The 25245-nt window shown below is 45.3% G+C and overlaps 1 protein-coding gene across 7 annotated transcripts in view; it reads left to right on the top strand.

Annotated features, from left to right (window-relative positions):
• Positions 1-18592, top strand: part of LOC130356112 (angiopoietin-2-like) — a 137108-nt gene extending 118516 nt beyond the window's left edge. For 6 of the 7 annotated variants that reach the window (XM_056557160.1, XM_056557157.1, XM_056557159.1 and 3 more), the window contains 5 exons: positions 1436-1572; positions 12483-12572; positions 13224-13432; positions 13824-14030; positions 18156-18592. In XM_056557160.1, the coding sequence (XP_056413135.1) occupies positions 1436-1572; positions 12483-12572; positions 13224-13432; positions 13824-14030; positions 18156-18443 (931 nt within the window). In that variant the 3' untranslated portion in view covers positions 18444-18592. The remainder of the gene's footprint in view (positions 1-1435; positions 1573-12482; positions 12573-13223; positions 13433-13823; positions 14031-18155) is intronic. The other variant, XM_056557161.1, reaches the window with a different exon arrangement.
• Positions 18593-25245: the final 6653 nt, after the last annotated feature.

Raw genomic sequence — 25245 nt, 5'->3', positions numbered from 1 at the left:
TGATGGGGGCAGTGAACTGGGAGGATTATAAAATTTAACAAGATCATGAAAGGTACTCTTTAAGTTGCGTAGCCATAGACAAAGGCCTTGATTTACTATTGTAAACCAGACCTGTTTTGTCGGGTTGTGCGTCAAAATGTGTTGCATGTGTCTGCACCAGAATTTGCGCCAAACTTTCAAAAAACCCGGTCAACTCTCCATTTTACTTTGAAAACCTGAAAAAGGGGTGTGGCCACCGGGAAAGGGGGTATGGCTGAGGAAAAGGGGGCATGTCCCTCTCTGCATCTCTTTGTGAGTGTGTCAGTCCAGCTTGCAAGCCCAATCTCACAACACCACGTCCACTCTGTAAGCCACACCCCTTTTATTTTATACTCTTTTTGTGCATCGGTCTGGCTTACAAATCACGCCCACTCCCACAAAGCCTCACCCTTTTCTATTTTTGGCTTGCAATATCTTCATCACAACTTTGCCCCACCTGAGGACGGGATATGAGTGGCATATAAGGATGAGATATGAGGTCAGAAAATGAGGACAGGATATGAGGACAAAAAATGAAGATAGAATATGTGGTTGAAATATGAAGATCTAGGGGATATAGGGTCGGGTTATGAGGACGGGATTTCAGAACAAAAGCTTTCTCCGGGCAACCGGGTACTCAGCTAGTTCTACAAATATCTTAGCGCTAGCAGTGTGCTGCTGTAATTTTCTTGCTTGCATGCTGACCTCTGTCCCCCTGGTTTCATTAGATGTGTTTTGTTTTTGCAGCAGCAGCAGTTAGATGTCTAGGTTTATGTGCATCACTTACCTGTGGGAAAGGGCCTCCAGAATGCACTGTAGGTAGAAAGCAAGCCAGAGGAGGAAATGTTATGCTCTGATTGGTGTTCTGCTGGAAACCATAGGTCCTGGCATTCACGTGGATTGTACTTTGACACATACCATCTATCTAATCATTGTTATAGACAAAGTATATCCATCATGGCAGTGGTATTCCTTAATGGCAGTGGCCTCTTTCAACAGGATTATGCACCCTGCCAATTGTTCAGAAATGGTCTGAGGAACATGACAAGGAAATCAAAGTGTTTACTTGGCTTCTAAATTCCCAGTCAGTTCGAGGATTTGTAGAATGTGATGGGAAAAAAAGTCTAGTCCATGGAAGCCCCTCTTCACAACCTACATGACTGCCAGTTGGATACCACAGGACACAGTCAGACGTTTTGAGAAGTCAATGCCTTGGTAGACCAGAGATGTATCAGTATAAAAGGCAGGGGGCCCAATGCAATATTAGGTTTTAGGTTTAAACGTTATGCATAATGTTGTACACAGTGCACACATGTTCCTATTAATAGACCATATTGCTATTAGTTTTTTTTAAGTCAACATTTGTAGGATATTAGAAAGATTGATAACATTTGTGTTACCTATTCTGCTTTTTTAGAGATGGCATTGCAAAGCTTCCAGTGGAGGTGAGATTTGCTCCAGGGTGTAGTGATGCACAATGTAAAACATACTCCTCTGAAGAGATTACAACATTGGTGAAGTCTGTCGACATAACCATTGTATGCCTTGGGACAGGTAAGTGCAGAAAATACAAAAAAACTCTTGATACAGAGCATCTTTTAGAAAGATTAGTAGTAATAACCTATGGTAAATTTCATTACATTTCCATGTAAAATGCTCTTTTAAACTATAAACAATGGCAGCAGTGCCGATTCCTTTCATCAGTGGGTACCCATGGCACCTGACAGGCCCCACCATTATATTGTCATGATGTCGTATTCTTTTGATGCTGTCTCTGTCATTTTGAATATGCTACACTATTCTTTCTGTAATACATGACAGAATTATCAACAGAGCCTCTGTTTGTGTGAACAGTAAGATTAAAAAGAAAAGGGAACAAAAGACAAATGGCGCTCTAAGTGCCATAACTCCAGGATATAAGTGTATGCAGTTTTGTCATGACAAATGCTCACCTGGCTGTGTTTCGCTGTGGGCACAACATCAAAGATGGCCTTGACACAACTAACCGGTGTGACCGCAGGATCAGAAGATCAGTGCAGCATCCAGACGCATTCTCTGATGGAGTCAGTGGTAACGAAACGGTTTCCAAGGGATCCAATCCAAAACCCTCAGTGAATGCTCCACGTGCGGGACGAGCTCCAGAGGGTGATTGTAAAAAAGTATGTGTGTTGCAGGTGCTTTTTCGGTTGTAGTAGTTAACCGAAGGGACGGGCTTAAATGTTTTATTTATGTGACAATGCGTTTTGAGAATATGCAAAATGTAATGCGGACCTGAGAAAGAGAATTTAATATTCTCAAAACACGTTGTGCCAGAAATAAAACGTTTATTATTTCAAGTCTGTTCCTTTGGTTAATTACTATAACCACAAGAGCACCTGCAACATGCATGCTTTTTTCCAGCAGCACTTTTACAGAATATTATTTTAGGGTTGCTTGTTTTGTTTTCTATTTTGAAGTGTTACTTAGCAACAACTTTTTTTTTCCATTTAATACTTCCCTAAAAACTAAGCATTTTCCTAATAAACTTCTTTGAAAAAATGTGATTGCTAAATATGTGAAAAAAGGGTTTAAAAAAAATGGCCACTAGGGGTCTTTGTCTTTTTAATTTTGCTAACGAACCCAAAAAATTCTGCCTTTTTTGAGGGAGGTGTGGTTATCTCTAGAGATGAGCGAACTTTTCAAAAATTCGATTCGGCCAATTCGCCGAATTTTCCAGGAAAAGTTAGTTTCGATCCAAATTTTTTTGCGGCGAATCTATATTAAAAAAGGCTATTTCTAGCCTACATACAGCCTCTATAGGGGTATAGAACACTTTTCTGTGTTCTAAAATGCATATGGAGTGTGCTGGGTTAGTGAAATAATACTGTTATTCAGAATAACATGCAGATTACCGGCATCACTTTTAGAATCACTGCCGCACAGCAGCACAATGACAGAGCCTGGTGGTGGCATCAGTGTCAGGAGACCATATAGTGACTGAATGACAGCATGGAGGTGTTGGCAGCATGAGGAGACAATTTAGTGGCTGAATGACACAGCTTGGATGAGGCTGAAGCATGAGGACACCATATAGTGGCTCAATGACACAGAATGGAGGTGTTGGCAGCATGCGGAGACCATATAGTGGCTGAATAACACAGCTTGGATGAGGCTGAAGCATGAGGACACCATATAGTGGCTCAATGACACAGAATGGAGGTGTTGGCAGCATGAGGACACCATATAGTGGCTGAATTACACAGCTTGGATGAGGCTGAAGCATGAGGACACCATATAGTGGCTCAATGACACAGAATGGAGGTGTTGGCAGCATGCGGAGACCATATAGTGGCTGAATGACACAGCTTGGATGAGGCTGAAGCATGAGGACACCATATAGTGGCTGAATGACACAGCGTGGAGGTGTTGGCAGCATGAGGAGACCATATAGTGGCTGAATGACACAGCTTGGATGAGGCTGAAGCATGAGGACACCATATAGTGGCTGAATGACACAGCATGGAGGTGTTGGCAGCATGAGGAGACCATATAGTGGCTGAATGACACAGCTTGGATGAGGCTGAAGCATGAGGACACCATATAGTGGCTCAATGACACAGAATGGAGGTGTTGGCAGCATGAGGAGACCATATAGTGGCTTAATGACACAGCATGGACATGTTGGCAGCATGAGGACACCATATAGTGGCTGAATGACACAGCATGGACATGTTGTCAGCATGAGGACACCATATAGTGGCTGAATGACACAGCTTGGATGAGGCTGAAGCATGAGGACACCATATAGTGGCTGAATGACACAGCATGGAGGTGTTGGCAGCATGAGGAGACCATATAGTGGATGAATGGCACAGCCCGGAGTTGCCAGCATCATGAGTAGGCACTAGGCCTTCACAATCCCTAAGATTAAAAGATGAATTAAGAAATTTAAACCGAAGTTTTGGATAGCGGGTGCTACCTATGAGAAAATTTGAAATTACCAGACCCAGGCCCCACAGCGGCATCAGCAACCCATATATTGCCTGAATGACACAACCTGGAGTTGGCTGATGCACGAGTACACACCAGGGCTTCACAATCCCTCCAAAAAAGCACCACAATTTTAGAAATTTTTGAAAAAGATTTTGGATAGCGGGTGCTACCCATGAGAAAATTTGAAATTAACAGACCCAGGCCCAGCAGCGCCATCATTTTTTTATTTGAAATTTAAAACAACCTTTGCGTGTCCTAGACCCCAGCGTGTGGGTACGAAGGACCAAATCCAACAAGCCCCAACAGAGCTCATGTGGCCGTGAGATTTAGGCGAAACGTCTCCATTGCCCTGACCGGCCATTGTTTCCAAGACTTCTCGCCAAGGCAAACCATGTGAAGAACAGCGTGACACCGCTATGACCTGCACACATGGAGGGGCCACTGAGACTTGTCTGGGCAGTGGAGGCTTAAGACACAGAGGAGGATGTGGAGGCGGAGTAGCACACTGTCGCAGGACCAACGGGCTGAGAGAGTGTAGCAGGAAGCAGCATTGAGTACACACCAGGGCTTCAGAATCCCAAAGAAAAAACAACCATTTTTAAAATAATTTTAAGAATATTTAGGACAGTGGGTGCTACCTATATGTTGCATGAATGACACACCCTGGAGTTGGCTGATGCATGAGTACACACTAGGGCTTCACAATCCCTCAAAAAAAACACAACAATTGTAGAAATTTATGAAGAAGACTTATGGATAGCGGGTGCTACCTATGAGAAAATTTGAAATTCCCAGACCCAGGCCCAGCAGCGCCATCAGTAAACCATATATTGCCTGAATGACACAGGCTGGAGTTGGCTGATGCATGAGTACGCACCAAAGCTTCACAATCCCTAATAAAAAAAGACAAACCTTTTTGACGAAAAATTTTAACGGAAATTTAGGACAGCGAGTGCTCTCTATATATTACCAGAATGACGCAGCCTGGAGTTGGCTGCAGCATGAGGAGACCATTGAAATGTGTGATTTTTTTATTTGAAATTTAAATCAAAATTTGTGTCCCGGACCCAGCCGTGTGGGTACAAATGACCTAATCTCACAAGCACCCACAGGGCTAATGTGGCCGTAAGATGTAGGCGCAACGTCTCCATAGCCCTGACCGGCCATTTTTGGTTTTTGTACCTTTGTTTAAGAACAAGCGCATATCCAAGAGTCCAGAAGACTCAATAATGCAGGACGGTGGACCACCAAAAGACATTCTTCTATAAAATAATTTTTTATGAAATAAAGAAGCAGAGTTCATCCCTCTGCATATTTTTTTGGAAAATTTTACTAAAAAAATCAAATGCAACAATCGTTCATTGGTGTAATTGTTATTATTGTGGAAAATTCAAGTTTATTACTGTGATAATTATCAGAAAATTTGAAAAAAACACTACCCAAGAGTGTTTAATAACCCCATACATTGCACCATAAATGTTGAAATTTGAATTAAGCATGTATGTATGTATTTCAAAAATCCTAAAATTAAAGGCCCAAGCCCATAAGCATCAGGAAGTCAAGTACTTCCTGAAAGACACAGGAGCAGTCAGGAGTAGGCATCAGCAGTACCCAAGAGGCTTTAATAACCCCTTACATTGCACGATCACTCACGAGATCGAGCAATAACAGGTGTGTTATGCCCTCAGATGTCCAGGGCTGCACACGCGCTACACTGAACGGACCAGCGTGTGTCTATCTTTCACCGACAGGTGCGGGTAACCCGCTGAACCCCCTTCGCGATAGGGATCAGGGATTGCAGTTTTTTGCCAGGAAAGAAGAATCACAACTAAGCGCCGGTCATAAGCTCGGGTTAATTAAATCCCTGCCCTTTGTACACACCGCATGTCTCTACTACCGAATGGAATCCTTTAGTGAGGTCCTCGGATCGGCCCTGGCGGGGTAGGAGAAGGCCCTAGCAGAGCGCTGAGAATTTAGAGATCATTGTTGAAATTAGCATTAAGCATGTATTAGCTACTGCTAAACTTCCAAAAATGTAAGGCCCAAGGCCTGAGGCATCAGGGAGGCAATTATTTCCTGAAAGACACAGAATGGGTCAGGAGCAGTCATTCGCAGTACCCAAGAGGGTTTCATAACCAACCCTTTACATTTCAAAGTCAATGTTGAAATTTGCATTAAGCATGTATTTAGCTACTGCTAAACATCCAAAAATTGAAGGCCCAAGGCCTGAGGGGAGGGAGGCAAGTAGTTCCTGAAAGACACAGAATGAGTATGGAGCAGGCATTCGCAGTACCCAAGAGGGTTTCATAACCCCTTACATTTAAAGATCAATGTTGACATTTGCATTAAGCATATATTTAGCTACGGCTAAACATCCAAAAATTAAAGGCCCAAGGCCAGAAGCATCAGTGAGGCAAGTAGTTCCTGAAAGACACAGGATGAGCCAGGAGCAGGCAATCGCAGTACCCAAGAGGGTTTCCTAACCAACCCCTTACATTTAAAGATGAATGTTGAAATTTGCATTAAGCATGTATTTAGCTACTGCTAAACATCCAAAAATTAAAGGCCCAAGGCCAGAAGCATCAGTGAGGCAAGTAGTTCCTGAAAGACACAGGATGAGCCAGGAGCAGGCAATCGCAGTACCAAACAGGGTTCCATAACCCTAATTGATAACCCAAGAGGGTTTCATAACAACCATAATTGGGAAATGATGGTGTAGCAGCTTGGTCAATCTACTCTGAGGCATCTGGCATTGGTGGCTGGAAATCCTGGCTGATCCATCCCTGATTCATCTGGACAGACGTCAGTCTCTCCACATTTTTGGTGGACAGATGAGTTCGCCTTGGGGTGACTATGGCCCCGGCCGCTCTAAACACCCGCTCTTCTGGCACACTACTGGCCGGGCAGGACAGCTTTTCCAGGGCAAACTCTGCTAGTTGTGGCCATAAATCAAGTTTGGCTGCCCAGAAGTCCAGCGGATCTTCAATGGTTGTTGGCATGGCCATGTCAAGGTATGCCACCACCTGCTGATTCAGGTCCTGCTCCATGTCTACCTGCTGCTGATGAGTTGCTTCACTATGCGGGTGAAGAAAGCTACTCATCAGCGACTGTAGACTCAGGCTGCTGCTGATTGAGCTGGTACTGCTTCTCCTACCCCTCCCCAGCAGCCATGGCAGTGGAAGGTGAGTGCAGAGGGCCCCCTGAGTCAGACCTGCGAGTGGATGGACCATGTGGCCGATGACTACGTAGAATCTCTCTGTAGTAGGTCAGTTTGTCTTCCCTCTCAGTGGGTGTAAAAAAGGCCCCCATTTTGGGACTGTAGCGAGGGTCTAATAAGGTGGAGATGCAGAAGTCATCCCGCTGACGAATTTTGACAATTCGGGGGTCACTACGCAAGCAACTGAGCATGCATCGTGCCATTTGCGCCAGTGACTCAGAGGGACAACCTGCCTCCATCTCCACTGCATACTGCCACGGTGTGTCTGGGTCCTCTGTCTCAACTTCCTCATAACCCTCCAGCTCCTCTGGCTGCTCCTGCTCCTCCTCTCCTGTCCGAAGACTAGAAACACCGGCCATCTCATCCAACCTAAACTGTGCTCCGCTCTGCCCCTCATCATCCTCCAGTTCAGCCCCCACAGGGCTCATGTAGCCTTGAGATGTAGGTGAAACGTCTCCATTGCCGTGACCAGCCATGTTTTCAATCATTTGTTGTAGGAAATGTAGGAGTGGAATTACGTCGTTCATGGCGTAATCCAGGCCACTCACAAATAATGTGGCTTCCTCAAAGGGCTTCAGCAAACGGCAGGTGTCACGTATGAGCTGCCACTGGTTCACATTGAAGTTACACAGGGGAGTACTCCTATCTGCTTGGATCATCAAGAAATCGGTGATGGCTTTTCTTTGTTCGTATAGTCTGTCCAACATATGGAGGGTGGAGATCCAACGTGTGGCAACGTCACAAATAAGACTATGTTGTAGGATACCGTTCTGACCAGGAAGGTGTGCTTGGCGGGGTACGAGTGGCTTAAGTGCATGCAGTTTCCTTGCCATTTTCAGGATGTTTTGCAAATGGGGTGAAGACTTGAAGAAGTGCTTGACAACCAGATTCAACACATGTGCCATGCAGGGCGCATGTTTCACACTTCCTTGTCGCAGAGCGGGCACGATGTTCTTCCCGTTGTCTGTCACCATGGTTCCCATTTCTAGATTTTGTGGAGTAAGCCATACTCGGAATTCTTTACGAATGAACTTTAGCAGTTCCTCCCCTGTGTGGCTCCGTTCACCAAGGCAAACCATGTGAAGAACAGCTTGACACCGCCGTGCCCTACACACATGGTACGATGAATGGCCACCGAGATTTGGACGTGCTGTGAAGGCCGAGGACACGGTGGAGCATGAGGAGGCGGCGTCGCACACTGTAACAGGACCAACTTCCTGGGAGCGAGAGCGTGGAGGAGGAAGCGGTGTGACCTGTCCAAGTTACTGTTGTGGCTGTGCAGGAACCACATTTACCCAGTGAGTTGTAAAAGACAAGTATTGTCCCTGCCCGTAGTTACAGCTCCACACGTCGGCGCTGCCATGCACTTTTGAACACATTGACAGGCTCAAGGACTGGCCCACTGCCTTCTTCGCAAAGAAATGATGGCTTGGGACTCTCCACCTCGGCTCGGCATAAGCCATCAATTCTCTGAAAGGTGCAGAGTCCACCACTTGAAAAGGGAGGGACTGTAACACCAGCAACTTGGACAGGAGCACATTCAACTTCTGCGCCGTTGGATGAGTGGGCGCATACTGTTGTCTCTTGGACATGGCTTCGCCGATGGATTGTTGGCGGAATGGCTGACTAAAAGCGGGAGAAGCAGGAGCGACAGAAGGAGGGTTTGACACACAGCTCCCTTCGGCTGAGGTGGTGGAGCCTTGGCTGGAAGAAGGAGGGAGCGGATGGCCACTGGGTGATGCAGCAGGCGGGACCACTACATCGGAGCCACGGTTCTCCCAGGCCGCTTTATGGTGGCGAAGCATGTGTTGACGCAGGGCCGTGGTGCCGACATTGGGACCCTGGCCACGCTTCACCTTTTGCCGACAGATCTTGCATGTGGCTACGTGAACCTCCTCCGGATGCCTTATGAAAAACTTCCACACCGCCGAGTAGCTGATTTTCCCACCCGCAGTCCACACTAATTGACTGCTACTGGCGCCGTCTCCAGGAACCCCTGTTCCACTACCTCCCGGAAAGGTAGGCTGCCGCTAAGCAGGTGGTCTCCCCCGGGCACGTTTGGCTCCTGAATTTCCACTACTGCCACCACGCTGACTGCCAACCGTGCTACCACCTTCCTGCCTCAAGGGCAACCTGCAACTCCTGATGATGATGAAGTCCCTTCTGCACCCGGCTCCCAATTGCGATCAGCTTCATCATCATCAACAGTTATGTGCACGTCACTGATGTCCTCCTCAGGTTCCTCAACAGTGTCTGCTTCAGGACCTTGAACACTTGCAACACCGCCTCCCACGACACTCTCCGCATCACTACTTGGCCGCCTAGCAGAGCAAGCAGCACATGTCTCCTCCCCTTCTTGACTGTCCAGTAGCTGCTGACTGTCCTCTATTGGATCGTCCTCGGTAAATAGTGGAGCTGAACCCACAGCATAAGATACTTCTTTAGGAGAGGGAACAGCATAGGACAAAGGCAATGGGAGGACATGGACTGCTCCCGGGCCATGCTAACTGAGGGTTGTGTCTGAGGAACCCACTGACTGTTGACTGTGGGTGTCAGATGTCACTTGTGATGATGTGGATGAGCGTGTTAACCAATCGACGACGGCAGATGGGTTGCTGGTGGAGACATGACCGCTGGCTGATAACGGGAGCTCAGGCCTCTCGCTGCGACTCCTGCTGCCACTCGCCCCATGTCTGCTGCCAACTCTGCCTGAAGTATTTAGGCCTCTGCCACTCCTCTGTGCACGTCCTGGCACTTCTCTGCCTGACATACTTAGTGCGTTTATGAGGGTATTACAATACGCTACACTACTCTTTAAACAGTCTTTGTCTAGAACAGCAGCAGGTGATTACTTACGGCTGTCCTTGAACAGTATGTAGGCCTAGATTAACAGGTACTAGATGGTACAATACTTGGATGTACCTATGCGTTATGCACTGATGAGGGCAGTAATATGCCTAACTATTAGCAAAAAAAACTCTATATTTTTGTAATACACCAGCCAGTGGATACTATTGTTTGGACTTTGATGGTTTGGAGCACATTGACAGCTACTAAATGGTACAATACTTGGATGTACGTATGCGGTATGCACTGATGAGGGAAGTAATATGCCAAACTATTAGCAGAAAAAACTCTGTATTTTTGTAAAACACCAGCCGGTGGATACTATTGTTTGGACTTTGACGGTATGGAGCGCCTTTACAGCTTAACAGGTACTAAATGGTACAATACTTGGATGTACGTATGCGGTATGCACTGATGAGGGCCTATTAGCAGAAAAAACTCTGTATTTTTGTAAAACACCAGCCGGTGGATACTATTGTTTGGACTTTGACGGTATGGAGCACCTTGACAGCTTAACAGGTACTAAATGGTACAATACTTGAATTTACGTATGCGGTATGCACTGATGAGGGCAGTAATATGCCTATTAGCAGAAAAAACACTGTATTTTTGTAAAACACAAGCCGGTGGATACTATTGTTTGGACTTTGACGGTATGGAGCACCTTGACAGCTTAACAGGTACTAAATGGTACAATACTTGGATGTACGTATGCGGTATGCACTGATGAGGGCAGTTATATATGCGTAACTATACGCAGAAAAAACTGTTTAAAAAAAAAAACAGCCGGTGAATAGTATTGTTTGGACTTGCACAGTATGTAGCCAGCCCCTTGACAGATTAACAGGTACAAAATGGTGCAAATGCACTACAGTCCACTGAACAATCATGTATTTCTGAACAGCAGCAGGACCCAGCAGTACAGCACCACAAAAACAAAATCCAGGGATTAAACCCTAAATTGCACTCTGTCACACAATTCTGAGCAGCAGAAGTTTTGTGGAGCAAACAAAAATAAACTCAATTGGGCTGAACAATGAGGAGATAAGATGGTTGATAAAGTTCAGGCAGCTTGGAGATCTGTATGAGGCAGCTGACAGCTATCTGCCCCTCTCTGCTGCAATGCTCAATAACGTGAATAGGAGGTTTAGCTATCAATGATCCTTCTTAGTGTAACAGCACAGCACTCTGCACTCCTGCCTTTCCCTAATGCTGATGTGACTAGCAGTTGCAGTGTAACGCTGTGGTATGAGCTATTCACACACACGCAGGCCCGTCCTCTCCATCTGAGTGCATAGATTAAATGAAGTGAGGCAAGATGGCCGCCGATTATATAGGGGCTGTGACATCACAGGGGTCAGTGAACACTGATAGGGGGCATCTCACATGTGATTCAGGGTCAGCCCGCCTACCTTCATTCCCGCCACTGTTTCCCGCCCTACCATAATCCCCTGCCCCTTGTACTCACATGTGGATCCGCCATCTTAGGTCCCCAATAGCCTGGAACGCTGTAAAATGGAGTTTAATGAAGCGATTCGCTCGATAGAATCGTGGCGATATTCGTAGCGAATTGAATTTTTCATGAAATTCGTAACGAATTCGGGTTCGTCAACTTTGATTCGCTCATCTCTAGTTATCTCCATTCTCTGCCTCAGAGCACAGACAAGATCCAGACAGCTGCAGTCTTTGAGAAGCATCCTCATGCACAGTTACAAGCAATACAAGGTGCTAAACTATTATTTATATGCTAAATGGTTTCTCTTTGGCCATTTTATGAAATTATTTCTTGTGTATTTGCACCATGTAGGTTCACATAGCTGCTTTATACTTATAAAAAGCATGCACTTTGCTTACAAAAAATTTATATTTTTGGGGGAAAAAGGGCAGGTTTTGTCTTCTGTCCTTGCACCATATAGTTTCATATGGCTGCATTACAGTTATATAGAGAATGCATTTAGACAGTATTTTTTGCAAATGTAAAAATGCTTGTGCAGAACTCATAACAGGGTGGGGGGAGGAGAGGAGTTCATCAAGCTCCAGGGAAAACACCCCTAGCCTAAGAAAGACTGAGCACAGGAAAACATACATCAAAAGGTATTTTACATATTAACACATGCATAATATTATGGAGAAGAGGAGGTGAGGTAAGGCACAGTGAAGGGCTTAAAGTCCTAGGCGGGTGCACAGCTCCAGGCATCCGACTCACAATCCCAAACGTTCAGTAGAGACAAAAAAGGATGAAGCGGCACTCCAAAGCTTTAAAATCCAGAAGAAATCTTATGACTTATTTCAGTTTACTCAATAACAATAATGTTTTGAAATGGTAGGCCGTTTTGATGTTGAAACTGTACCAGCCTAGGGAAAAGCCATATTTAGCCATTCATAGCCAGTTGTCTGATAGACACTTTTTGACCCCATTGTCTTGTAGGTATATCTGTAGAGATGGAGGGCAAAGACAGAGTGAATCTCTCTCTTCCTGGTTTGCAGGCTACATTACTGAAAGATGCTGTTGAATCAGGTACATTTTATAATGAAATTTATTAAAGGGTTTTGCCACCATTCACACTCATCAGGACAGAGGATAAAAGTTAAAGGGGTATTCCCATTGCAAGAAGTTATCCCCTTTCCCGTGCTGGATGACTGGTGATCACAGCTGCCATGCCCCTTCCATTCATGTCTATGGGAGGCTGTGTACTAGCCGCCAAACCCCTTCCCATAGATATGAATGGAGGGGGCGTGGCGGGATGTCACAATCACAGAAGCCTGGGGCCGACTGGGAGATCGCGGGGGTCTCATCGGCCAGACCCCCTGTGCTCAGACATGTTATTCCCTATCCTTTCGATAGGGGATAACATGTCTAGTGGTGGAGTACCCCTTTAAATCAATAATACACTTCATAATGGCAGGGATCACTTACCCTTCTTTACATCTTTAGCTATAATATCTCCTATCTTTATTTTAAAAGCTTAATTCTCCTGAATCTTTAATTTCATGTTTCTACTTTCTTTGTATTAATTCATTCTGTCAGTTGGTTGGAAATGAACAGCCATGCACAGTATTTTGTATGTTTGTTATTGACACCAGGATAACTGGTGTAATTTGGTTCTTTTCCATGTTAAAATGTGTATATTCAGTTGTCATTGTATTTACTTCTCTTATACCCTCCCAGCGGCAGGCCGTCCACTTGTCTTGCTGCTATTTAATGCCGGACCTCTGGATATTTCCTGGGCTCAGGACAGTACTGGTGTCCACAGCATCTTTGAGTGTTTTTTCCCTGCCCAAGCTACAGGCACTGCTATTGTTAAACTTTTAACTGGAGCAGAAGGAGCAAATCCAGGTGCCAGGCTTCCAGCCACATGGCCAGCAGGGATGGACCAGGTAAGTATTTTAATCAAATGGATGTCTTTTAGTAGTTTTAACTTTAAAGGTGTTATTTCAAGATGACAACTTTATGCTTATCTACAGTATAAGTGTCTGATTTGTGTGGCACAAGACCCCCACCAATTATAAGACTGGGGTCCCTAGTACCACTGTCTGAGTGGATCAGTGGTCAAGTATGTGCATAGCCACTCCATTCATACTCTGTGGTACTCCCAAAGATGGCCGGGCACTGTAATCAGCTGCCTTCAGACGTCCCATAGTGCTTAAAGGAAGCAGTCAGACAATGATTAGTGGTCATCTTGGGGATAATCTATTTTATACTCCATAACATGTTTTTCTGGGTCAGAAAATTAAATTAAAATACCTAAATCTTGGTTCTCTTTGTAAGGTTCCGGCGATGGAAAACTACACCATGCATGGGCGTACATACCGCTATTATGGGAATCAGGTTCCTCTTTACCCCTTCGGGTATGGACTTTCCTATACGACTTTTGAATACAGTGATTTGGTGGTGACCCCAAATACCCTTCACCTTTGTGAATCCCTTGATTTGTCTGTGCAAGTGAAAAATTCAGGCTCGAGAACAGGAGATGAGGTGAGAATAAAGCAACCTACACATAGGTTTATAGAAAAGGAACAGGATTGTACTAGAATTTGGTGACAGAGCAAGGTTTTGCACAATTGTGTAAGATTGTTACTTAGCAACAACACTAGAATAATTTTGCGTAAAACAGCCAACATTTAATGGAGGACCTTGAATAGTTAAATGTACAAAGCTACTGAGGGAATGTGTGCTCAGTGTTCTGCAGGTGCCCGTTATTTGCAAAATGTGTGGGAACATTCCGCATTTGGTGGACATTCTGCTTGCAAAATTGGCAGACATTACGCAAATATTCAGCCATGTAAACGTAGCCGTCTATAAACTTACATTGTTGTCATAGGTGTTGCCTTCAGTAGAAGCCTATGTGAACATAGGCTTCCACTAAAGGTAACACATGTGACAACCCTGAAGAAATGACACTCTGCTACAATGTAAAGTAGTGGGTACACAGCCATCACACACCCATTAACCCCTTAACGACGCAGGACGTATATTTACGTCCTGCGCCGGCTCCCGCGATATGAAGCGGGATCGCGCCGCAATCCCACATCATATCGCGTCGGTCCCTACGCTCATCAACGGCCGGGACCCACGGCTAATACCACACATCGCCGATCGCAGCGATGTGCGGTATTAACCCTTTAGAAGCGGCGGTCAAAGCTGACCGCCGCTTCTAAAGTGAAAGTGAAAGTGACCCGGCTGCTCAGTCGGACTGTTCGGGACCGCCGTTGTGAAATCGCGGCGTCCCGAACAGCTTGCAGGACACCGGGAGGGCCCTAACCTGCCTCCTCGGATCGGCGAATGACTGCTCCGTGCCTGAGATCCAGGCAGGAGCAGTCAAGCGCCGATAACACTGATCACATGCGTGTTAATACACGCCTGTGATCTGTGTAGAAGATCAGTGTGTGCAGTGTTATAGGTCCCTATGGGACCTATAACACTGCAAAAAAAAAATAAAAAAAAAGTGTTAATAAAGGTCATTTAACCCCTTCCCTAATAAAAGTTTGAATCACCCCCCTTTTCCCATAAAAAAACTAAAACAGTGTAAAAAAAAAAATAAATAAACATATGTGGTATCGCCGCGTGCGTAAATGTCCGAACTATAAAAATATATCATTAATTGAACCGCACGGTCAATGGAGTACGCGCAAAAATTTTTTGGTCACTTTTTATAACATTAAAAAATGAATAAAAAGTGATCAAAAAGTCCGATCTAAACAAAAATCATACCGATAAAAACTTCTGATCACGGCGCAAAAAATGAGTCCCCATACCGCCCTGTACGTGGAAAAATAAAAAAAGTTATAGGGGTCAGAAGAAGAAATTTTTAAACGTATAAATTTTCCTGCATGTAGTTATGATTTTTTCCAGACGTGCGACAAAATCAAACCTATATAAGTAGGGTATGATTGTAACCGTATGGACCTATAGAATAATGATAATGTGTAATTTTTACCAAAATATGCACTGCCTAGAAATGGAAGCCCCCAAGAGTTTCAAAATGACGTATTTTCTTCGATTTTGTCGCACAATTATTTTTTTTCCGTTTTGCCGTGCATTTTTGGGTAAAATGACTAATGTCACTGCAAAGTAGAATTGGCAATGCAAAAAATAAGCCATAATATGGATTTTTAGGTGGAAAATTGAAAGGGTTATGATTTTTAAAAGGTAAGGAGGAAAAATGAAAGTGCAAAAACTGAAAAATCCTGAGTCCTTAAGGGGTTAATGTATAAACCTTGGCAACAAAAGTGAGTACACCTCTAAGTGAAAATTGGGCACAATTAGCCATTTCCCTCCCTGATATCATGTGACTCATTAGTGTTACAAGGTATCAGGTGTGAATGTGGAGCAGATGTCTTAGATTTGGTGTTATCACTCTCACACTATCTAATACTGGTCACTAGAAGTTCAACATGGCACCTCATGGCAAGGAAATCTCTGAGGATCTGAAAAAATAGAACTGTTGCTCTACATAAAAATGACCTAGGCTATAGGAAGATTGCCACAACTCTGAAGCTGAGCTGTGGCAGGGTGGGAAAGACTATACAGCGGTTTCACAGGACAGGATTCACTCAGATCAGGCCTCGCCACGGTCGGCCAAAGAAGTTGAGTGCACATGCTCAGGGTCATATCCAGAGTTTGTTTTTGATGTATGAGCGATGCCAGCATTGCTGCAGAAGTTGAAGGGGTGAGTGGTCAACCTGTCAGTACACAAACCATACGCCGCATCTGCATCAAACTGGTCTGCATGGAGGTTGTCCCAGAAAAAAGCCTCTTCTAAAGATTATGTACAAGAAAGCCTGCTAACAATTTGCTGAAGACAAGAAGGCTAAGGACATGGATTACTGGAACCATGTTCTGTGGTCCGATTAAACCAAGATAAACATATTTGGTTCAGATGGTATTAGGTGTGTGTGGCAGGAGTGTCATGGTCTGGGGCTGTATGAGAGCTGCTGGCACTGGGGAGCAACAGTTCATTGAGGAAACCATAAATGCCAACATGTACTGACACATACTGGAGTAAAGCATGATCCTCCTTCCTGGGGCCGCAGGGCAGTATTCCAACATGATAAACGCCCCAAACGCACCTTCACGTATGACCACTGTCTTGTTAAAGAAGCAAGAGGGTAAAGGTGATGGACTGGCCAAGCATGTCTCCAGACCAAAACCCTATTTAGCATCCGTGGGGCATCCTAAAACCAAAGGTGGAGGAGTGCAAGGTCTCTAACATCTGCAAGCTCTGTAATGTCATCATGGAGGAGTGGAAGAGGGCTACACTGCAACAAGTAAAGCCATTAGACATGATAGTGTGTTGAGGGAACACAACATTAAACACTGTTAAACAGGCTGTGCACTACTTTACATTGTAGCAAAGTGTTATTTCTTTAATGTTGTCACATGAAAAAGTATAATAAAATATTGACAAAAATGTGAGGGATGTACTCACTTATGTGAGATACTGTACATTCAGAAAGGAGAACGAGAGGTGCATTCTGTGCATGTGTTTGTCTCCTTTCTCTTACTATAAGTTCGAATAGATAAATATGAATTTTGGTATTATTATATAAACATACATAGCACCAGAAGGGTATTTATTAAGCATATATAGATATTGAGAAACCAAAGTCTATTATATGACTGCTATGAAATAGGAGAAGCCCTGTTTATTCTGTGTCCCTGTCTCTGACTGCTATTTGACTGGTTCTTTGGAGCTAATCTGCCACAATACATACATGTTTAGATGAGCTTAGCATCAGGCTGAAAAGTAAATACAATTTTAAAAAGGTACAAAAAGCTTAAAAAAAACATGCTTCCCCTAAAACAATATCAGTATTTATAAAAGGTGAGGACATGCCCTCCCACTGTTATAGCAAAATTATAAGACGGGAGAATAGTGTTAACATGATCTGGAAAATTAAGTGGACCGCTAGTCCAAGTGATCTGGTTGACATGTATGTTTTTTAACCTATGTGTTTGTCTATGGACCAGAAACTGAAAGCTACATTACAGGACCTTACGTCATATAGTTTTCGTAAAGTGCTTTGTCACCTCCAACCCCCCCCCCCCCAAACTAACGTCATTATTAAACAGATTAAAAGACTCTGATTCCTAAACCTAAATGTAGAGTCTAAGTAGTCCTTTCCATTATAGTTACATCTTCCAGTGTAACTACAGTATATTGCAGATTTGGAATCAGTGTATTTTAATCTATATACTGATTACGTAAGGGGGTACTCCGCCCCAGACATCTTATCCCCTATCCAAAGGTTAGGGGATAAAATGTCTGATCGCAGGGGTCCTGCCGCTGGGGATCCCCGCGATCTCTGCAGCGGCACCCCGCCGTGACAATTACCAAGCCCCATAGAGTTTTATTGAGTGGGCGGGACGTGACGTCACGGGGCGGGGACGTGACATCACGATGCTCCGTCCCCTGCATTGCCCCGTCATCACGCACAGAGCCATTGTGCTCTGTAGTGATGACGGTGGGGTGGTGCTACAGAAATCGCTGGCACTGCAGAATAAACCTTTGGATAGGGGAAAAGATGTCTGGGGCGGATTACCCCTTTAATGTCTGGCATAAACATAAGAGTGATTGTCACTTCTGTTTTTGTTTCACAGGTGATACAAGTATACATGAGTTGGACCAATGCATCTGTGCCAGTTCCTCGTTGGCAGTTAGTAGGCGTAAATCGAGTAACAATCCCACTGAATGGATCTGTTAAAGTTTCTTTTTCAGTCTTGCCTCGACAGCGGGCAGTCTGGACAAATAATTGGATTCTTGAACCAGGAAAATTCAACATTTACGTTGGGGGTCAGCAACCTTTTCAAGTAACAAAAGTACCATCCAATGTTTTGCAGGCTGATTTTACAGTCCTAGGAGTAACATGCCCTTTAAATACATGCTGAACAGACACTGCCCTCTTTCTCCACCAGATGGAGCTATCTGTAAAGGAATAATTCTTCATTCCATTGAATTGAACTTAATGGCATTGTATCATTACATTTTTTAAATACTCTCCAAAAGGCCGGCATTAAAATAATAAACCTTGATTTATCTCCCCTCACTCCCACAGTGCTTCTTGAATTGCCGCCCTGTCCAGTGCGGTCTTCTTTCTGCCTCTGGGGGTAACAACACCTAAAACTGATGCTCAGCTAATTGCTAACTGCAGCGGTGCCCCACCTCGGTGGTAGCGGCAGTGTGATGTTAAGAAGTTTTTGCGTGTATGTGAGTGCCACTACAGGAATGTTAAATCATTTTGTCACATCATCATGTGCAATATGTACTATGGATGCCCTGGTGTATGCTGCGGACATTTATGGTATAGGAAACACCACAAGATATACCATAAATGTCTGATAGATGCAGGCTTTTGGGAAAAGCACCATACAGATCAAGGGCCCCCAGCTCCCTTTATCCTGGTTATGGCTGCAAGAGGTGGTTGGAAGCCGAAAGTAGCCTAGTGGATGTTTTATGCATTTGTTTAAAGGGGTACTCCAGTGGAATATGTTTTTTTGTTTTGTTTTTTAGTGTAAAAAGTGTAAGTGCAGCTCACAAGTGGTATATAAGCACTAACCGAGGTCAACAGGGCATGCAACTATACCACAGTTGCAAATAATGGGAAATATGTATAGAAAAAATATTGCCCGAACCTTGCAAGGTAGTGGAATTAATTAAATATAGAATATGGATAACTGGGTCGTACTCCAATATTAATTCAAAATAATTATTTATTTAAAATGGATTCTAATACAGTGCATTACTCCTCACAGGGCCCATGTGAGAAGAACACATATAGAAAATATACAAAGTTAGACAATCTTAAAATGTAAAAATATGCAAATATTAAAATATAGCACTGGCATATGGAATAGCTCTATATAGACATATTGGGGGGCATTTACTAAGGGGTTTAGTCATTTTTTTCTGACTATTTTTGGCGCAAAATTGTCGCAATTGCGCCTACCCTATAAATTGTGCGACTTTCCCTAGCAAGAGCTAGAAAGTCAAAAAAAAAATTCCCGCTTAATTTACGCAAGTTTTCAGTTTTGACTTGCAGTGGTCAGGAATTTATTAACTGAGACAGTCGCAGTTGCGCAATAAACTGTCGCAACGGCCATAAAAATTGACTAAATTTACTCCAGCTCCAACATGGAGCAGGAAAAGCTGCTGCCGCCCGGGCTCCGACATACTTTCTCCCCGCTACCCTCACTACCGGGACACTACAGTGATTTACATCCCCCCTCTCACCTGCCAGCGCCACACAACTCCCATCTGTCTGCTGTTGCAAGACTACAAGTCCCAGCATGGCCTTACAGTGAGGACACGCTGGGAGTTGTAGTCTTGTAGCAGGGGGAGCTGAGCGGCGCGGGCGGGAGACAAGGGGGGGGGGGTAGCGGGGAGGCCGTATGAGGAGCCCGGGCGGGAGACAAGGGGGGTAGCGGGGAGACCGTATGAGGAGCCCGGGCGGGAGACAAGGGGGAGGTGGGTAGCGGGGAGACCGTATGAGGAGCCCGGGCGGCTGCACTGTAATGTCAGCCCGGGCTCCTGCCCTGAGAGCCATAGGCTTTGGCTGTCAGGGCATGCTGGGTGTTGTAGTTTTGCAACAGCTGGAGGGCCACAGTTTGCAGACCACTGGTGTGTGGTCTGTAAACTGTAGTCCTCCAGCTGTTGCAAAACTAAACAGCTGAAGGGGACCGGCGAAGAAGTTCACTTACCCTTCCGAGGCTCCAGCGACGATCGCTGACGGAGATCGTCGCGCGGCACTGTCGCGCGGCAGTGTCGCGCGGCAGTGTCGTGCAGCGCTGGATCCTACGGAAGCCGGTAAGTTGCGCAAGCTTCCCAACCAGGGTGCCTCCAAATGTTGCAAGACTACAACTCCCAGCATGCCTGGACACCCTTTGGCTGTCCGGGCATGCTGGGAGTTGTAGTTTTGCAACAGCTGGAGGCACCCTTGTTGGGAAACACTGGCCTAAAACAGTGTTTCCCAACCAGGGTGCCTCCAGATGTTGCAAGACTACAACTCCCAGCATGCCTGGACAGCCATTGGCTGTCCAGGCATGCTGGGAGTTGTAGTTTTGCAACAGCTGGAGGGCCACAGTTTGCAGACCCCTGGTTTGTGGTCTGTAAACTGTAGTCCTCCAGCTGTTGCAAAACTAAACAGCTGAAGGGGACCGGCGAAGAGGTTCACTTACCCTTCCGAGGCTCCAGCGACGATCGCTGTCGGAGATCGTCGCGCGGCACTGTCGCGCGGCAGTGTCGCGCGGCAGTGTCGTGCAGCGCTGGATCCTACGGAAGCCGGTAAGTTGCGCAGGCTTCCCAACCAGGGTGCCTCCAGTTGTTGCAAGACTACAACTCCCAGCATGCCTGGACAGCCTTTGACTGTCCAGGCATGCTTGGGCTTGTAGTTTTGCAACATCTGGAGGCACCCTGGTTGGGAAACACTGTTTTAGGCCAGTGTTTCCCAGCCAGGTTGCCTCCAGATGTTGCAAAACTACAACTCCCAGCATGCCTAGACAGCCTTTGACTGTCCAGGCATGCTGGGACTTGTAGTTTTGCAACATCTGGAGGCACCCTGGTTGGGAAACACTGTTTTAGGCCAGTGTTTCCCAGCCAGGTTGCCTCCAGATGTTGCAAAACTACAACTCCCAGCATGCCTAGACAGCCTTTGACTGTCCAGGCATGCTGGGACTTGTAGTTTTGCAACATCTGGAGGCACCTTGGTTGGGAAACACTGTTTTATTCCAGTGTTTCCCAGCCAGGTTGCCTCCAGATGTTGCAAAACTACAACTCCCAGCATGCCTAGACAGCCTTTGACTGTCCAGGCATGCTGGGAGTTGTAGTTTTGCAACATCTGGAGGCACCCTGGTTGGGAAACACTGTTTTAGGCCAGTGTTTCCCAGCCAGGTTGCCTCCAGATGTTGCAAAACTACAACTCCCAGCATGCCTAGACAGCCTTTGACTGTCCAGGCATGCTGGGAGTTGTAGTTTTGCAACATCTGGAGGCACCCTGGTTGGGAAACACTGGCCTAAAACAGTGTTTCCCAACCAGGGTGCCTCCAGATGTTGGGAAACACTGGCCTAAAACAGTCACCCTGGTTGGAAAACACTGTTTTAGGCCAGTGTTTCCCAACCAGGGTGCCTCCAGATGTTGCAAGACTACAACTCCCAGCATGCCTGGACAGCCTTTGACTGTCCAGGCATGCTGGGGCTTGTAGTTTTGCAACATCTGGAGGCACCCTGGTTGGGAAACACTGTTTTAGGCCAGTGTTTCCCAGCCAGGTTGCCTCCAGATGTTGCAAAACTACAACTCCCAGCATGCCTAGACAGCCTTTGACTGTCCAGGCATGCTGGGGCTTGTAGTTTTGCAACATCTGGAGGCACCCTGGTTGGGAAACACTGGCCTAAAACAGTGTTTCCCAACCAGGGTGCCTCCAGATGTTGCAAAACTACAAGTCCCAGGTTGGGAAACACTGTGCCCGGCCTCCGCCCCACCTTACTGTAAGGGCATGCTGGGAGTTGTAGTCCTGCAGCTGGGGGCAGGGGACAAGCTTGTCACATTTATTATCACCTGCTCACACATCTCCTGCACCACACAACTACAACTCCCAGCATGTCCTTACTGTAAGGGCATGCTGGCAGTTGTAGTCGTGCGGGGCGGGAGATGTGTGAGCAGGTGATAATAAATGTACTAACCCATTTTTTTGTTTTCTTCTCATTTCAGATCCGTTTATCCTGTGGACTCCTTCGGATTCGGTGGACTACTTCGATGACCAGCGTTTTTCTTTGTTTGATTTTAATAAAATGGTTAACGAGGGCTTGTGGGGGAGTGTTTTTTGTAATAAAAATTTTTTAAAACCTGTTGTGTTTTTTTCTTACTTTACTAGACAGGCTTAGTAGTGGAAGCTGTCTTATAGACAGAGTCCATTACTAACCTGGGCTTAGCGCTAGCCACAAAAACAGCTAGTGCTAACCCCCTATTATTACCCCGGTACCCAACGCCACAGGGGTGCCGGGAAGAGCCGGTACCAACAGGCCTGGAGCGTCAAAAATGGCGCTCCTGGGCCTAGGCGGTAACAGGCTGGCGTTATTTAGGCTGGGGAGGGCCAGTAACAATGGTCCTCGCCCACCCTGGGAACGTCAGGCTGTTACTGTTTGGTTGGTATTTGGCTGAGAATGAAAATAGGGGGGACCCTATGCGTTTTTTTTTTTTTAAATAAATAATTAAATATATTAAAAAAACGCATAGAGTCCCCCTATTTTTATTCTCAACCAAATACCAACCAAACAGTAACAGCCTGACGTTACCAGGGTGGGCGAGGACCATTGTTACTGGCCCTCCCCAACCTAAATAACGCCAGCCTGTTACCGCCTAGGCCCAGGAGCGCCATTTTTGACGCTCCGGGCCTGTTGGTACCGGCTCTTCCCGGCACCCCTGTGGTGTTGGGTACCGGGGTAATAATTGGGGGTTAGCGCTAGCTGTTTTTGTGGCTAACGCTAAGCCCGGCTTAGTAATGGACTCAGTCTATAAGACAGCTTCCACTACTAAGCCTGTCTAGTAAAGTAAAATAAAAATAAAACACAACAGGTTTTAAAAAAAATTTATTACAAAAAACACTCCCCCACAAGCCCTCGTTAACCATTTTATTAACATCAAGCAAAGAAAAACGCTGGTCATCGAAGTAGTCCACCGAATCCGAAGGAGTCCACAGGATACACAGATCTGTAGAAGAAGTAACCAAAAAAAAAAAAAGTGTAAGTACATTTAGGGAGAAAAAAACTGTGTTAAAAAAATGTAATAAACACACACACACACACACACGCACACTAAACGCCGTTTACCACTTCTGAGCCATGACTACAATTTACAGTGATCCCTCAACTTACAATGGCCTCAACATACAATAGTTTCAACATACAATGGTCTTTTCTGGACCATCGTAAGTTGAAACCAGACTCAACATACAATGCTACAGACAGTCCAGATCTGTAAAACGTGTCAATGGCTGGAAGAACCAACCAATCAAAATGGGCATTCACTGGTAAAACCCCTGTATTACTGAAGTGTATGCACTGACTGGTATTACATGTTCTGTACACTTTACCTGTATCAGGGTTAGCTGCTCTTTTGGACACCAGGTGAGGGCGACTCCATTACTTGTTTTGGACATTGCCTGTACTGTACAGGACCCCTGAAGAAGCTCCTGTCCTCTACATAGACCAGTGTTTGCCAAGCAGGGTGGCCCCATTTTTTGCAAAACTACAACTCCCAGCATGCCCGGACAGCCTTTGGCTGTCCAGGCATGCTGGGAGTTATAGTTTTGCAACAGCTGGAGGCTCCCTGCTTGGGAAACACTGACATAGACAGTGATTTACAGCTCCCAGCAGATCTTTATTACTTTTATATGTAAGGATTTGCTTTATCTATATTAGTTATCTACTTATTTTTCTTTGTCACTTTTTCCTATTTTTGGATGACATTTTGGTGCCTTTAGAACCAATTACCCTGTTTCCATAGAGTTATGGTCTCAACATACAATGGTTTCAACTTACAATGGTTTTCCTGGAACCAATTAATATTGTAACTTGAGGGACCACTGTAGTTATTGAATTATTTAGATGTGGTGAAAAAGCTAAAAAAAAACTCAAAAACAAAAGATCCAGAAGGAAACCAGCAGCCAAACCTATTCAGACAGCTGGAAAAAGGAACAGACTATTTTTTCTACTACATGAAGTAAATTTCCCACTTTTGCCTATGTGTGGCAAATTTATTAATGCCGTGCAACAATTTAGTAAATTTGTCGCACATAGTCAAAAATGAAGTAGAAAAAAACAGGGTAAAAACCAGACTACATAGTAAAAGATTAGTAAATGCCCCCCATTGATCTTATATCCTCGCAGTGTTAGAATGATGCGATATAAGTGTCCTTTTGTATGACAATTGTATATCAAGTTAGATACTTTGTTACCGGTCCTGGATGGTGTGGCTCTGACAGCTCTCGCTGAGGCAATAGAATTGTTCCTGTGCCTAGATATCGCAGTCAGCGGTCTTAGATGGTGCTGTGGTTTTAGCTCTCAAGGTCCAGATGTTTCGCGGTGGTGGTCGTCACAGGCTGGTGGCGCTGGCAGGCGCCGATGGTAGAATCGCCAGGAGACCGTGCGCTGGCAGGCGTCGATGGTATACTTGCCAGGAGACCAAGCGCTGGCAGGGGCTTATGATGTCGATCTCCTCACCGCTGGACTTGGAAGAAGCCGGAGACCGCACGCTGGGTAGATGGAACTTGCCTCGTGTAGATGGCGTGTGACGTCAGCTGAGCCGGAGCTGGCCAGGTAAGATCAGGACCGGACACTAGTCTGGATCGACTAATGTGTAGAAAATCCACAGTATGATCAGCTTACTCCGTGGATAATGGATAGAGTTCATAAAGAGCATAAGTGCCAGTGAGCAGGACTAGACGCGTTTCAGGGTTCTCAAATACGACCCTTTCCTCAGTAGTCATCATATTCTAACACTGCGAGGATATAAGATCAATGGGGGACATGTATCAAAGATTTTACCCCTGTTTTGCGTGTATTTTTTTGCACAAAATTTTGCGCAAGCCCTTTTTTTCCGCAATTTTTTTGCGCACGTTTTGGTAGAGCATGTCCTCCAGATGTGGCTGAATCAGGGTACCTTGGAGTGACATCTATAGTACACATGGATTTATTAAC

The sequence above is a fragment of the Hyla sarda genome, chromosome 2, assembly GCF_029499605.1.
Source record: "Hyla sarda isolate aHylSar1 chromosome 2, aHylSar1.hap1, whole genome shotgun sequence".
Classification (NCBI taxonomy): domain Eukaryota; kingdom Metazoa; phylum Chordata; class Amphibia; order Anura; family Hylidae; genus Hyla; species Hyla sarda.
The sequence above is the reverse complement of the archived record's forward strand: the minus strand, read 5'-3'. Positions and strand labels throughout refer to the sequence as shown.